Below are 12,875 nucleotides of genomic sequence, written 5' to 3' on the forward strand. Positions count from 1 at the left end.
GTCCCTTTAAATGTTTGGGGAGGGCTGCAGTTTCTTATAAACATGGCTTCAACTTTAAATCTGAGACAAAACACAAATGAAACAATCCATAACTCAATCTGCTCGTACATGGTAGTAGTTTTTCCCGCTCCATTGTGACCGAGAAATGAGGTGATCTGCCCCTCGTAGAACTTCAGGTTGAGGTGGTTGACTGCCAGCTTGGCTCCTTTCTTGTATATTTTCACCAGGTTACTTATGCTGACGCCAAGGACCAGGTTACTTGGGTCTACTTCAATGCGATCTACATACACATACAGTAATAGCGATGAACAGACTATAAACTTCTTATCTGAACAAATTATACTCATGATAAAATGACAATATTCGAAATAAAGTACGCAGTGACTTTTGGTCTCAAAAGTGGAGCGGCCTGCAAATGCAACAAAAGTACAAAAAACAATGTAACGCTCCGGACGTCACTTTACTGATTCCCACGTGCATTTGTTTCGCCAGTCATGCTGGCAGGCAAAATATGTGAAGGAAACAAAGGCACAATGTGCGGCAGTTTCTCGTCTCACCTTTACCCTGCTCCATAGGGGCCGTGGGGATTGGAATGCCATCCTCCAGCGGAATTCCCCTCCAGTAGTTAATATGAAAGAGGAAGTACCACGGCCGGGGCATGCCATATTCACCTGAAGGACACACATTGTACACCACTCAGTTACTGCCCTAACAATACCAACGCAAATTCCAGCAATTTTTGTCATAGGATCGTGTACAATGCGTGTTCAGTGGTTCTTAACCTGGGTTCGGTGAATCAGTCTCGGGGGTTCAACAGAGCCTCTGCCGTGGAGGTTAAGACACACCCAACTCAACATGTCATTTAGTTATGACACGCCCGCTTGGCCATCACTGGTTGGTTCATTTTGTGCACAATTAAAAAGCTTATATTTTATCCATCCATCCGTTTTCCAATCCGCTTTATCCTCACAAGGGTCGCGAGGAGTGCTGGAGCCTATCCCAGCTGTCTTTGGGCAGTAGGCGGGGGACACCCTGAACCAGTTGCTTATATTTTATACTTATACCAATTGTGTTGACTTTTTTCATGCGTTTTTTTTTATTTCTTGAATTTGTAAAACATAATTTTTTTATTTTTCACTAATGAAGGGTTCGGTGAACAAAAGACATGAGCTTCCATGAAGAGATGTATGTATGTGGGGAATCAGACCTGCAATAGCGGGACCTCCACTCGAGTCTCCATGTTTTTTTTAATTTCTGGCCCCATGAATGTGCATATGACCTGGTTGGGTTCGGCACCTCTAACAAGAACCACTGTGCGTGTTCAAAGGGCTGAAGTAAACGGCTTGCAAAAAGCAAGTGACAACGTCTTTCGATATTATTAACGTTAATTATTGAATGAGAAGATTTAGTCAGAACAACAACAAAACAAGTGTCTCATATGGAACGGGGCAAACATGTAATAATTTGCTGGCCATGTATAGGCTGTGCCCAAATTCACAGGCCGGGTCCTCCAAAGGCCGCATGACATCACTTCAGGCGCAACTTGATGCACCCAGTGTCCAAATTCACATCAGGCGTGTCCAAATTCGCCACGTTTTATGCAGTCGACGCAGAACCCAGCCTACGAACTGTCTTTCTTGGAACCACTTACGGTCAAGTTGCGGCTGAAGTGATATCATGCGGCCAGAATATGCAGCCGAAAATGCGGCCTTCAGGGGACGCAGCCTGCGAATTTGGACACGGCCATTGACAATCATTCATTCACACTCACATTCAGACCTATGGACAATCTAGTCTTCCATCCATTCTCTATAGAGGGTTTCCCATGCTCTGTTGCGCCAAGGCATCAATTTTACATGAGAAAAAAAACTCACCACCAACATAAATACAAAAACGTCAATCAAAGAACACTGCAATAATGATGATCTCATCTCTATCTACTCACAAAATGAGCCACTCTGTGTGAAATTTGGGGCAGTTTACTTGAAGAAAAAGCTGATATACTTTACAGGAAGCCATGATTGGCAACAGATGGGTAAACAGGTTTATTGCATCTTCTGCCATTTAATGGGAAAATATTTAATTATTCTGCCTATAAATCGCTGGCATAGACAGATAAGAACATTTTGTGAACTTTTTTTGATGACATCTCACACCTCGTTCTGCATCACTACTATCTGTTGCTTTCCAAATCAGGGTCACTCACAAGGAGATGGATCCTATCCAAGCTGACTTAAGGGGAAAAGCAGAGTATACCCTCCCAATACTAACAGATAACCCTTCACGCACGCATCTATGGACAATTTAGTCTTAATTCTAATTAATTAATATGCACATAAGGAACTGTGGGAGCAATCCAGAATAGCCAGAAAAATAAAACGGGGAGAACATGCAAACTCCACAAAGAGACACTGTAACCAGCAATCCATCGTGATGCCCAGATTTTCATGATATCATCTGAAATAAATTACATTGTACTGTATCATCTTTGTAGGTAAGAAATAAATGAATATAATATTATTCTTTTGTGTTGTATTGGTGATACACTTCACAAAGAAGATGTCCCCCCTTTGAGTCACTCACTTGAGTTGGATATGAACATGTCTTATTTCTGTTTCTTCCCAGAGAAAGACATTGAAAAAGAAAATACAATAAAATGTTTCGCCGTCACCGTTAACTGCTACGCATGCTACAAGATGCACTTTGCAAAATGTACCACAAAGAAAGTAAAACGCAATCATACCAGGGAACACCATTTCGATGTACCAAGCTGCCACGGCATAGATGAAGGCATCCACATAAAGCATCCCAATAGATGTCGCAAAGTTGTACGAGTCGCCCTCCACCGGACTGGACTGCATATTGGACCACTGGATCCCAACGCCTTGCTCCTCATATTGAGAGAAATACTCACAGCCGAACCCAAAAGCCACAGGAGACAGAAAGCTCTGAGAAAAGTAGGTAGAAATAGCTTTTAACCAAAACACAATGTTCTTTTGTAGCACTAAAAGATGTATTTAGCACAAATGCTAATTTAAGTTGAGAAAAAAAAAAGTTCACATTTCACTTACAGCAAAAACTTTAATTGTGGTGGTGGCTCGGTCTTGCCATGCCACAAACAGTATGTACGGAAGGTAGAGGCTAAAGTATATGAGCCCCCCACATGCGGCAGCCATGTTGGCTTTGGAGAAGAAAGTACTGATGAGGAAGCACTGCATGATAGTGGCAGTGGCAAATGCCATCAGGAAAAAAAATACGACAACCACGTTGCTATATGGCAGGATCTCGCCCCACTAGACACAAAGAAAGGGACACGATTCATTAAAACACAAAAATTCATTCACAACTATACATTGGCAAAAAAAAAAAGTATTGTGACACTTCATTCAGTCATGAATTACATTGAACACAGTGATCACTGCTTCTAGGACTTAACAATGGTTTTCAGATTTTGGCCAGTCCCTTCTATTCCAGTGTGTTATTTTTGTCTCATACATTTGATGCTCTGAACAAGGAAGAGTTCTTGCCTTAAGCAGACCAATGAGGAGTACAGCAGACAGCAGGAAAGGCACCAGACTGCTGATGAACCAGCTGAGCCACAGTGTTCCTGTACTCAGACCCATTATTTTCATGGTTTCTTTCAGCCTGGCTTCCTTCTCGTATACCACCGCCTTAATGATTACCGCCACAGAACAGATCCAGGCCAGTGTCAGGAAAAGCGGCAGGGTGCGATTCAACACTCTCAGAAAACTGTGGGAACCAGATGGAATTATGCAATTGGTAAATAACAAGAAATGAACCCTGTATGAGTTTAAAAAAAAGTACACCGACCAATCTGAACAATATGAGCACTTACACCACTTGCTTACACTCATACAAAATTGGCGTGAGTATTACATTGCTTTAAAAATATACAGTTTTGATTGACAGAGAAACACCGCAAGGCGACCGTTTCCAATTTATGACACTCATGTAGCAAAGCGGCACAAGCAAAATATTAAATACCTTTCAGTGTAATGCAGTGCAGTTTTAGAGCATGACAACCACAATAATAAACATGAAGTATTGAATCAATAGCACCCCAACAGTGTCAATCAAAACTGGACGACATTGCATCTGTAAAAAAAATCATTTGGATGCAGCTCAAGTACTGCATCTGCTCAGACGGTCAAAATGTTGTGATGTGTCAGCTTTCCAGCTCAATACAAAGGTGTAGAATCAGGTTCAAACTGCATCATCCTGAATTTTGACATGGCGTGACTTACATATCATCCACAAAGCAGGGGTATGGCATTTGCTGTAAGTAGAGGCCAATGTTTTGCTGCGCTTTTGTCATGATACGGGACACGGCCTTCTCCACCAAATCCTGAACATATACAAAGCCTCCCCGGATGTACTGCATGTCGTTGATTGGATCAACTGCCGGACCAGGTTTCCAAAACCTGGAGAAAAAAAACCCACCATAAACAATCAGCATGCTTAAGTATTATTAAAAACATTGCCTTGGTGTAAAATTTAGCTGAAATCTTTTCACTTTAGCACTTTAACTGGCACAAGCGTTGTCATATATAAATGATTAGACTACCTGTCTTTGATCTTATCAGTGCGGGTAACATCATCAATGTCCATTCGGATCTTATAGTTGACATTGGATGGCAGTTCAGTGGCAGAAGAATTGGGAGGGACAAAGACGACACCTGCCCAAAACTGTCCATCCTCAACGAGCTCCAAAGCCCTGCCGACCAGCTGATCTTCACTCATCAACCCTTCCAACTTGTTTATGAAAAAACACTGTTGGGAGACAAGCGGAGAGCTCGAGGTGTGCACTTGCTCAGTTGAGTAATTAAAACTAGCATTGGAAGCTACAAACCTCAGTGACTTGTGCAAGGTAGGTGATGGTATCATTGACATTTTTGTAGATGTCCTTCCATGTTGAACTTCCTCCAGACCTCCTCTGTGCATCTGATGAAGGACTGGACAGGAAATGAGCCAACCGTGCGGCTGTCCATGTCGTGTTTGCCAGTCGCTTGTTGACCAGTGTCGATATACTGGGCAGCTGGAGCAACCCCTGTTCCCACCGTGCAAGCACACACACACAAACACGCATTTCTACAACTGGCATAAAAGTTTTGACATGAATAAAAAGACATGAGCTTCCACGAAGAGATGTATGTCTGTGGGGAATCAGACCTGCAATAGCGGGACCTCCGCTCGAGTCTCCATGTTTTTTTTAATTTCTGGCCCCACCTCCAACCAAGCCTCATTCAGGTCCTTCAAGATCTGCAGGTCTTGAAAAGTCTTGTTCACCTTCAATTGATGGAAATATTGGATTAAGTTTGATTAGATACATATTCAAATTGTACATGTGACTTTAATGAGTCTAAAACTATGAGTTTAACCTCTTTCATAACTTGTTGAACTGCAGGCGTGTCTGGTGTGTACAGCAGTTTTCCATTGACAAAAGGTTTAATTGTTCGCCAAATGCGACGGGACATGGGACTGGTCGTTAAACTTTGAATCAAGCTCTGGCAGAAAGTATCTTTTCGGGAGGGAAATTTGGTCAGTTTGAGCAAAATGAAGACAACCAACACACTCGGTTTATTATGAGAAAATGTGTCAGTTCAGGTTCAATTGCGTCTTATACTTACTGGTTTGACTCGTGGGGCTGACGTCCATGTCTTGAAAGTCATTTGTCTCCATCAAAGACTGATTAACATCTTCATACCCGTTGAATGATGGGATTAGGTTGTTGCCAATCGCAGAGCGATTGCACATGATCCTTGAGATTACCTGGAAACGCTGCCTGGGTGTAGCCCCATTTTCTGAAGACAACAGGCCGAGTTCCTTACTCATATCAGAGAAGCTGGAGTGGGGCGAGAACTGAGGGGAGTTAGAGAAGTGGGATGGGAGGGGTGCCAAAGCAACAAAAAGGGAAGGAAAGAGATTATTTCATGTGCGTGTTGGAGGGGGTGGGGGGTATTCCTGTGCAATTATGTTGTCATGGGCTCTTACATAATCCATGATGTCCGCAAACTGCTGGGAAACTAAAGTGATTGCTTTGATGAGGGCCACCAGGTCCATAGGATTGATAGACTAGATAGAAAACAATATCTATCTTATATACAGTGTTTTATTTAGCAATGTACTAAAAATTAATCATTTGAGTTTTATATTCAATTTTTTCACACCTTGAAATTTGCCACGAGCTTGGCTGTGTCCAGCTCTGAGAGAAAGAGGCGATGGGCCTCCTGAACGATGTCATCAGGCAACGCACACAGCTGCCCTTGCAAGTCACTCACGTCCTCCCCTTCATCCATAATCAGAAACTGTTTTAATTCGTCTTTATTGCATAACAGATTCTTCAGCTGCAGCTCCGGTCCTGCCAATGATGGCTAGATGAAAGAATAAAAATAGGCGTCAAATCACTATCCATGACATTAGCAACGTGACAAGGAGCTGCCATCTTGGTGGACCCCCACCTCCCCCAAAAAATTGTGATTTCACCTTAAAATTGAGTTTAGTCATCAGCAGCTTTTCCACAGTCTCAGACGAAAGGCCGGTTTTGGTGCGCAAGTAGGTGGAAAACGCCTCATTGGCTCTTAGGAACTGTGCTATTGGGAGAGCTGCAGTGGATCAAAAAGAGAAATGAGTCGGGCTAGAGATTAAAGTGTGCTTGAAATGAAAAGTTCGACAACAGAATATTATCTTAACAACGCACGAAAACAACATACGATGAATCAAGGATCACTGATCTGTTGAGCCGATACAAACTGTCAGGCTTAAAAAGATTTGGAGTATATCGACGTGGGCGTGGGTCAGAATATTAAGACATTCAAAGACAAGTCTTTGAGGCTGGGCTCTTAGAGCACATGTTGTCACTCAGGGGAAGTTTAACTGGACCTGCCACAAAGCCAGTCACTTGATACCTGCTTTGTTTTACATGTACTTTCAATTACAGTATATCGTACTACTACAAAAGCAACTTTGACAGAACCAGGAAATTTTAAAACGTTCTTCAGCAATTTCAACATATAACGCATATTTGGGCATTGACTATGCTCTAAAGCAGGGGTGTCAAACTCAGGTCCTGGAGGGCCGCTGTCCTACATGTTTTCCAAGTCTCCCTGTTGAAACACACCTGATTCAAATGAATAGGTTCAAAATCAGGCCTCCCCAGACCTTGCTGATGATATGATCGTTTGAATCAGGTGTGTAGCAACAGGGAGACTTGGAAAACATGCAGGACAGTGGCCCTCCAGGACCGGAGTTTGACACCTGTGCTCTAAAGAGACACACTGTCTCTGTATATTTAGCAGACTTTTGAAGTTATACGCGCATAACACCCATGATGGAGCCATTCACTATGTTTGTTGGGTGGTTGGGACATATTTGGGCATTGACTATGCTCTAAAGAGACACACTATCTCTGTATATTTAGCAGACTTTTGAAGTTATACTCGCATAACACCCACGATGGAGCCATTCACTATGTTTGTTGGGTGGTTGGGGGTGGGCGGGTTACACTATCCTGAATTAGCTGGTTCCTTGTAGATCTGTGTAAATCAGGGGTCTTCAACCCTGTTCCTCGTGGGCTGCTGTCCTGCCTGTTCTCCACCTCCCCCTGCTGCAACACACCCAATTCAGATGATCACTTAATCAGCAAGTTCTGTGGAAGCTGGTTAACGATCCTGACAATTTGAATCAAGTATGTTGCAGCAGGGAGACGAATCAAACATCCAGGGAACCGGCCCTCGAGAACAGGATTGAAGACCCCATGGTCTAAATGTAGTCAAACGAGGTATCGTATGTGTTAAGTCATGTAAAATTCAATGTCTTTACATCCTTGAGAAACCTAACTGCAAATATAGAAATTTCAATCAGACAAGAAAAGTTACAATGGCAGGAACTGTTCGTACAAAATCACATGAAACACATGCTAACAACATTACTGATGCATTTGAACTGGGCTATGTCAATGGATCTCTCAGAATCAGAACTAAAGTCAAAAGATATGTTCAACAAAGGGTCATACTTGGCCAGAGTTCAGGTTTATTTCCCACACTCTGGACGGTTGTCCGCAGCGTGTTGAGGCTTGACTTGTCCTGATTTGCAGCGTAGTTTAAAAGCTTCTGTGCATCCACAAAGACACGAGAAATTCTGGAAGGGGGGGAAAAAAGGAGTTTGGCATTTACAGTGATCCCTCGCTATTTCGCGGTTCGTTATTCGCGGCTTCGGTGCATCGCGGATTTACATATTCATAAAAAAAAAAATTTAAGTCCGCAAAAAGTCCGCAAACGGTCCGCGAGAAGCAGCGAAAGTCAGCAAAACAACAGCGAGTCACATAGAGCAACATACAGTACTACATGTACTGTATATTTTTACTGTATTTTGTGATTCATACACGAACCTAATTTATACATGTTTAAATCTATTAGTATACAGCATTAAGTCATGTTAATTACTACAAAATGTACTTCTACATGCATGTATACCATTAAATTTGGCCTTATAAATATTTTTTATACTCATACACATGTACATGTACCTATAGGGGGGGTTGCTACTTCACGGATTTTCGTTTATCGCGGGTGGTTTCAGTCCCCATTAACCGCGATAAACGAGGGATTACTGTATCTACATTGCAGCACTGTAAAATTGTGGCTTTTCAGTACTCCTCAGTTTGCACACTTGATGCCATGTTTCTGCATTTTCAGTCAATTAACTCAGATTATTATTGAAAAAAACATTTGCTAACACCGCAATATTAAGCTGATCATTATGGATATTGGATAAGGTTGTAACCAGGCAAAAACGCTTCAAAAATTAGATAAATTTGTCAAATTACTGCCGTGGTTCGTGTTGATTTTGATTGAAGTACTTCAATGTCCAGACAGAGGCCACATCGCTGTGAATGTTTTTATGCGATCACTAAACCTACATTGAGTTGTCAAAGTTGCCCACTTGGCCCAGAGTCTCCCCAAGCGTTGGGCTGCTGTAACAGTGATTATTGATGTTGCAGAAAAAACCTTGAATCCACGGCAAGGTGCCTGCTGATGGCAAGGCTTTGTTTAGAAAGTGACCTGAAAAAAAGAAAGAGCAATGCAAGAACAGAGCAGATTATCCCAGAATACGGCAGCATGATCATGCTGGCAAAAACGCTTGAAATGTAACAAGCGGTGTATTAATTTACTGTTTTTACAGAAGCAAAGACTGTGTTTTTAAATATGTAATATCATTGACCTTAACATTCAAATACTTTTGGAGGGGACTGCGTACAATTCAAACCAGAAGTTTACACACCCGATATAAAAATTACACACTTTTTCCTCACTCTCGCTGACATGATTTCAATGTAAACATTTCCTGTTTTAGGTCAATTACGTTCACCAAATTAATATCTATTTGCTCAATCCCAGACTAATGAGGGTACTTTTGAAAAATTGTATTTTTTTAAAGACCTTCACAGTCCAAAGTTGAAATACAGTAAGATTACTTTGTCTTTAAACATGAAGCCATCCATTATTTGTCTTGGGGAAATTTTGGGGAAAAAAAAAAGGAAATTATCTGTCTTTTTTTGGGGGGGGGGGGGACTTCTGATAAGTTTGTTGACCACATTTGAGTAATTACACACTGTGTGTTTTGTTTTTGTCTGGTGACCTGTGGAGGAATTTTAGATGGTTATTTGTCGTGGATGGTTCGAGTCTTGTAAATTGCATTCTGGCATTTAGAAAAAGGGGTGCTGACATAATATTTACTCACATTGACCCTGCTGAACAGGAAGATTGGTGTTACGAATGTAAATGAGGACGACAAAGATGAAGAGTGGCCAGATGAGCTCGATAATCAGTTGAACCTGCACAGGCGAGAAAGAATGCATGTATAACTGTTACCTTTCCTGTTCAGGTGCCTGCAGCCAGCCAACTCAAAAAGTGTCTTGGTCTTGATTACGCCACACATAATTGTCAATTTCCATATGATGTGTGAAAGCCAGCAATTTCGCTGTTAAAGGCTCATTTGCGAACACAACAACCAGAAGCATCGAAAATGTATGACTGCACCTTGTTTCTTTTGCGGTAGGTGATGTGCTTCCAAAGCAGAAGAAGAAGCTGCTGGAAATTATCCATCACTGTTAAAAACAAAACAAATGGTAAGCGATGCAGTCCTGAAAGCGCCGAGCCTCACATTAGCATACAGTTTATCGGACCACCAATGTATGATTATAGCGACTGGATAACTCGTCCACACGCCCATCGAATCAACTGTACATACATGACATTCCATTACAGGCCAAAAAAAAAAGTAAAAATGTATTTACGTAGTTATTTGTTGTGACGGTTTTCATACGCGACCAGTGCTCAGAACTAACAAGCCTCCATTCATCCCGAAATCCTCCTAAAACCAGCAGACTTTTAATATATTTTACGCCTTTTTAAAGTCAATGTGTAGTCTGTCTACGTACGCTTTGATGTTTAACGAAAAACAAAAAACAATAAATACAGGCTTTAGGACAAAAGGGTTTATCTGCCAATCTTCTTTGATACGAATTGATGTCGTTACGTCAGTTAATGGTAATTTGTTCTCGTGTGTTTGATGTTGCCCACCCCAAATGACTACATTTGTCAGCGAATAAAAAAAAGACGACGTTGGCCAGTTGTGTTGATAATTAAAGCAACAATAAGGGCCGTAAAAATTTAAATTTTTCGCTTTGTCGCACGGTGTGCGACTGGTCGGCACGTTCGCCTCACAGTGCAGAGGTGGAGGGTTCGATTCCGGCTCACCAGCAATGGGAGTTGCCGAAGTTTGCATGCTCTCCTCGTTATCCGTATTCCTCCCACATTGCAAAACCATGCATGCCAGGTTAATGAAACACTGTAAAGAGTGATCACTCTGTGTGATTGTGAGTGCGAATGGTTGTTTGTCTACGTGTGCCCTGCGATTGGCTGGCGACCAGTTCAGGGTATACCCCTACTGCCCGAAGACACCTGGGATAACCCCAACGTGACCAAGACCCTCGTGAGGATAAACAGATTACTGTAGAAAATGGATAGATTAGCTTTTCGCTGAGCTGCTTCTCCAAATTGAGAGGAGCCAGATGAGGTGGTTCGGGCATCTGATGAGGATACCTCCTGGATGCCTCTCTGGTGAGGTGTTCCGGGCTTGTCCCACTGGCAGGAGGCCCCGGGGATGACCCAGTCTCTCCCGCCTGGCCTGGGAACTGTTGGGAGGAAAGTGGCCTTTTTTCCTCCGCGTGTTCGTTGAATTTCGGATGATGAGGATGTTGGTTATCCAAATACAGGCTGGAGTCGATGAACGGGCACCCGCGGTTGACAGACGATGGGTGGATCACGAGTGCAAAGAAGCAAGGGATTCACATCGTATTTATATCATCAGAAGGGCGGTACCGAAACTTATGGTGCGGCATCAGGACTCTCGTTTCTCCTAAACCGATTCTTAACTTGTATCAACTGGTGCATTCCTATGCTTAACTGGTGAGGTAGTGTGCTTCAAGGATACATCTGGCTACAAAATAAAGTTTCACTGCAGACATGAGAACGTTAATACTTGCAAGACTAAATATGGGCAGAATGATGGGTATTCATTAAAAAAAAAAAAAAAAGTTCCTTCTCTGACCATGGTCCATAGTGGCAACCAGTCCAAATCGGCCAGCCAGCAGGTCCCACCTGTTCTCAATCTGGACACACAAATGGTCAGATACCCACAAAAACACACACACACTGAAAATTCATAATAATCACAGATAAATTTGCAAATTTCCCCAGTATGGGACAAATAAAGGTTATCTTATCTTATTTTGAAACACCTATGGAAAATGAAACAATCATTATTTAAAATGATGCAATCTTATATTTATGTACTGTACAAAGCATGTACATTCATACAAAAGTTAAAACATCTTCGGTTAAAAAAGAAATTTTCGATACTTATATTTGCATATTTATACATGCATGATTGTCAGCAATCAGCACGTCTTATTTTAAGAAACCATTTTAAAAACCTTGAAAAAGGCTTGCTCCACTCAGTCTCTTCAAGTTAGTGTCTGTGTTCAGGGCTATCTTGTCGGTTTTGATGGTAGGATGTATTTTTCGGTCAATTTTGCAAACGTTACTATACATGGTGAATATTGCACTCAATATCTCTCAGAAAAATCACTATTCAATCTTTTCCTAAAATCGTTTGGGCCCTACTCAGCATTAAGCGGAGCCAGATGAGGTCGCTCTGATGATGCCTCCATGCTTGTTCCAGGCATGTGCCCCCAGCAAAGGGACAAAGCAACATCCAGGACACGCTCGAAAAACATCTCAGCTGACCTAGGAACACGTCAGAATACCCCCTTGGACAAGGTGGATGAACTAGCCAAATAAAGAGAATTTCTGGGCTGGGCTGCTTTACTTGTGACACAACGCCAGAGAAGCAGAAGATTGGTGAATGGTTTCCAATGCTTTCCTTCTATAAATCAAAACCAAACCAAAATATTAGTAACAGCTGTCATTAGAAGAGGGGGGAGAATGAACATACATTAATATCTCTATGGCAATAAAAATTCAGCATTATTTTGATCTCATTTTGTTGTGTAAATGATGACAATGTTGTGGCGAGCAAGTCTGTGTGTGTGTGTGTGTGTGTTAGATTGGTGAATGGTTTCCAATGCTTTCCTTCTATAAATCAAAACCATACCAAAATATTAGTAACAGCTGTCATTAGAAGAGGGGGGAGAATGAACATACATTAATATCTCTATGGCAATAAAAATTCAGCATTATTTTGATCTCATTTTGTTGTGTAAATGATGACAATGTTGTGGCGAGCAAGTCTGTGTGTGTGTGTGTGTGTGTGTGTGTGTATATATATATATA

General features: G+C 41.9%; 1 protein-coding gene across 1 annotated transcript in view; it reads right to left on the reverse strand.

Annotated features, from left to right (window-relative positions):
- abca7 (ATP-binding cassette, sub-family A (ABC1), member 7) overlaps window positions 1–10,127 on the reverse strand; it is a 28,528-nt gene extending 18,401 nt beyond the window's left edge. The window contains exons 1-18 of the mRNA XM_019875414.1: window positions 10,059–10,127; window positions 9,760–9,853; window positions 8,939–9,080; window positions 8,033–8,157; window positions 6,505–6,623; window positions 6,189–6,392; window positions 6,013–6,093; window positions 5,649–5,880; window positions 5,400–5,539; window positions 5,191–5,307; window positions 4,871–5,068; window positions 4,586–4,791; window positions 4,266–4,442; window positions 3,528–3,750; window positions 3,072–3,293; window positions 2,744–2,948; window positions 558–671; window positions 109–280 (exon numbers count right to left, since the gene is read on the reverse strand). Of these exons, the coding sequence (XP_019730973.1) occupies window positions 109–280; window positions 558–671; window positions 2,744–2,948; window positions 3,072–3,293; window positions 3,528–3,750; window positions 4,266–4,442; window positions 4,586–4,791; window positions 4,871–5,068; window positions 5,191–5,307; window positions 5,400–5,539; window positions 5,649–5,880; window positions 6,013–6,093; window positions 6,189–6,392; window positions 6,505–6,623; window positions 8,033–8,157; window positions 8,939–9,080; window positions 9,760–9,853; window positions 10,059–10,124 (2,837 nt within the window). The 5' untranslated portion in view covers window positions 10,125–10,127. The remainder of the gene's footprint in view (window positions 1–108; window positions 281–557; window positions 672–2,743; window positions 2,949–3,071; window positions 3,294–3,527; window positions 3,751–4,265; window positions 4,443–4,585; window positions 4,792–4,870; window positions 5,069–5,190; window positions 5,308–5,399; window positions 5,540–5,648; window positions 5,881–6,012; window positions 6,094–6,188; window positions 6,393–6,504; window positions 6,624–8,032; window positions 8,158–8,938; window positions 9,081–9,759; window positions 9,854–10,058) is intronic.
- Window positions 10,128–12,875: the final 2,748 nt, after the last annotated feature.

The sequence above is a fragment of the Hippocampus comes genome, unplaced genomic scaffold (assembly GCF_001891065.2).
Source record: "Hippocampus comes isolate QL1 unplaced genomic scaffold, H_comes_QL1_v1.1 scaffold132, whole genome shotgun sequence".
Lineage (NCBI taxonomy): Eukaryota > Metazoa > Chordata > Actinopteri > Syngnathiformes > Syngnathidae > Hippocampus > Hippocampus comes.